This window comes from Cucurbita pepo, chromosome 7 (assembly GCF_057944985.1).
Source record: "Cucurbita pepo subsp. pepo isolate OVF chromosome 7, ASM5794498v1, whole genome shotgun sequence".
NCBI classification, from domain to species: Eukaryota; Viridiplantae; Streptophyta; class Magnoliopsida; order Cucurbitales; family Cucurbitaceae; genus Cucurbita; species Cucurbita pepo.
In genome coordinates, this window is record NC_141804.1 from 6,430,844 (window position 1) to 6,433,730 (window position 2,887).

The 2,887-nt window shown below is 40.3% G+C and overlaps 1 protein-coding gene across 1 annotated transcript; it reads right to left on the bottom strand.

The window, feature by feature from the left end:
* Positions 1–404: 404 nt before the first annotated feature.
* Positions 405–2,338, bottom strand: LOC147791873 (uncharacterized). Its single transcript, XM_087125699.1, has 2 exons — positions 1,672–2,338; positions 405–1,442 (listed from the first exon to the last, which is right to left on the bottom strand). The coding sequence occupies exons 1-2, from the start codon at positions 2,312–2,314 to the stop codon at positions 661–663; spliced, it is 1,425 nt and encodes a 474-aa protein (XP_086981825.1). The 5' UTR covers positions 2,315–2,338; the 3' UTR covers positions 405–660.
* Positions 2,339–2,887: the final 549 nt, after the last annotated feature.

Sequence of the window (2,887 nt, forward strand, 5' to 3'; positions counted from 1 at the left end):
GAGACTGTTTTAGAGCCGTATTTCATATTGTTAATTGGATTATTAATTAAAATGTGAAATACTAACAAAAGATGACGAACGGTCGATAGAAAGTGAACCCCGATAATCTTTGGAGTAGCTTTCGAAGAATGAGAGCAGCATTAATTAAATTAGGGAGTACTCCGACTAAGGCTAACCAAATAAGTGACGTTATTATAGGATGTGTATGAACTGTGTCGTATGATGTCGTATGTTAATATGTGATGATGTATGAATTATGATGATGTATGAACTGTGTCGTATGATGCCGTATGATAGTGTGTGATGATGTATGAGCTATATCATATGATGTCATGATTGATAGTATACCAAACAAAAAAAAAAAAAAAAAAAAAAAAAAAATTATAACCATCATTCCAATCATATTGTACATTCCTCCCCTCAAAGCTAAACATAAGAGTATTGGAGAAAAAAATATGATATAAGTTAATATATATTCTATTACAAGAAGAAAGTTAAAAGAACAAAAACAAATTGTTTGGCTTCATTTTGATATTAGGAAATAAAAAATAAAGAAGGTTTCACATTTCATGTTTCCACTTTTATTCTTAATTACTTTTTATGGTATAATTAGCATAACGTTTATTGGTTTGATGAAGAATCCAGCAATTGAGATCAAACCTATCGTTTGCAAACAACTCCTTCACCTTCCATGTCACTGCCACAGCTCATATTGTCATAGGCTGTAACCTCCAAGGAACTGTCTTTTCCTTCCAACTGCCCATTGAACCGTGCAACCGCACAATCCGTAGCAAAAGGACCTGAAGAAGCAAACTCCTTATCGCCCCCCAAAACAGGCATTGCTACTCCCATCTTGGCCCTGCTCACGTAGTTGCTACCATAAGTCTGCCCCAAAACCCCATTCACTTTCCCACTCAAAGCATAGAACTTGAAGCTCAAATCCAAATGGGCAAAGCAATCCTCTTGTGTAATCCCATACTTGTGGATCCTCGATTCCTTTTCCGTTATAGGAACCACAACGGCTTTGATTTTGAAGTTACCAGGTACATTGATCTCAACCGCATTCGTGTTGCGTGTTCTAGTTATTGTGATCCCCTCGTACATGGTTGAATTACTCCAGGTGGCGCCCTCTCGGTTTGAGAGGACAATGGTTTGGTTGTTGAACGAGAGGGAGAGGCGGTCGTTGGCGTCATCCCACGTTGAGGTTTTTCTAGCGCCGATGAAGAGCTGGTGGGAGTCAAAGAGGATGCCAAGGGATTGGACCCAAGTGAAGTCCCTCTTCATGTCGACGTTTCTTCTACCGATGAAGTGGGCGTTGATGTGGAGGTTGGAGTCGGTGACGATGCAGAAATCTCTGTCTTTTTTTCCATGGAAGTAGAAGGTGATTCCATCTCCTCCGATGAATCTTGGGTCTTGGCACACTGCTCCGGGACGGTTACAGTCTGTGGGTACGTAAAAAAAAAAGAAAGAAACAGTTAAGAATAAAAACATATGTACAGACCGTGGAAATTCGTGGTTCCTATTGACAAGAAAATAGGTTAATTGTCTAGTTAGTATTTTTTTTTTTTATTTTTTTTTTATTTTTTTGATAGACTAACTTTGACTTTAAAATAAATAAATAAATTAATAAATTAATTAAAAAAAAAAAAAAGAAAAAAAGTGAAGACTTACTGCAAACGGCGCTGCAAGTAACACAATCAACCTCACATTGGCCGGGACAATCAGTTGGACAAGTCAACTCCATCCCGTAGCAATGTGGAAAGCTCCTATTCTTGCACCTAACCTTCTTCTGTCCGGACGCCTCAGATGATGGCGGTGGAGAAAGGGATGTTGGAGGGGTTGGAGTTGGAGGAATTGGAGGTGGAGGCTCCGTTGTAGCGGGTGGCGGTGGAGAAGAGTAAATGAAAGGAGGCGGCGGAGGGGAAGAGTAAATGTATGGGGGCGGCGGAGGGGAAGAGTAGTAAACGTGTCGGGGTGGTGGCGGGGGTGATGAGTAAATGTATGGGGGTGGTGGCGGGGGTGACGAGTAAACGTACGGAGGAGGAGGAGGCGGTGGAGACTTGAGCTTGCCGGGTTTTGGTGGCGGCGGAGGAGGAGATGGGGGCGGAGGGGGTGGCGGAGTACAAACAGGTTTGCAAGAGGAACAATCAACAACACAAGTTCGAAGACAATCAGCAGGGCAATAGTGCTCAGATTTGTAACATTGAGGAAATTTCTTGTCTTTACATTTAACTTTCTTAGGCTTTGGTTTTGCCTCAACGGCGGCTGAGAGGAAGAGAAAGAACAAGAATAGGAGCGTCCTGATTTTTGGCATATTGGAAGCTTCTGATTTATTCCTCAAATTTGTGTTGTGGCAAATCAATGAAACTGCCTCCTTTTTATGGTCACATTTAATTTACTCCCTTCAATCATTGACTTTACTTGGCATTTAATTCATATACAATTCACATGGGGCTGCCGGGTCAATTTCCCAAAAGTCAACGGAAGTTAAAAATTAAAAATAGTTTTTAAACCAAATTAAATTAATTAGTAACTTTCCAACTCGGTAAAGCTGTGAACTTTGAATATAGATGGGGTTGACTTGACAAACCTACGACTCCTCTCGAGCAACAAACTAAGTGACTTCATTTCCAAGCATTCAAGTTTAATATGCTTTACTTGTATTCCTAAGTTACGTTTTATTTGCTGTCTTTTTCCTTACTCCACTGCCGCACCTTTTTCTCTTTACCTACAAACACATGGACTATAAAACCTTCCTTAGGGTATTATTCTACGAAACTAATAGTATATTATTATTTGAGAGAATCTTACGTTCCAAGCGGCATAGTCTAAATGCTTAAGCTCAAGGCTTCATACCTTTCAAGCAGCATAGTCTGAGTCATGAACA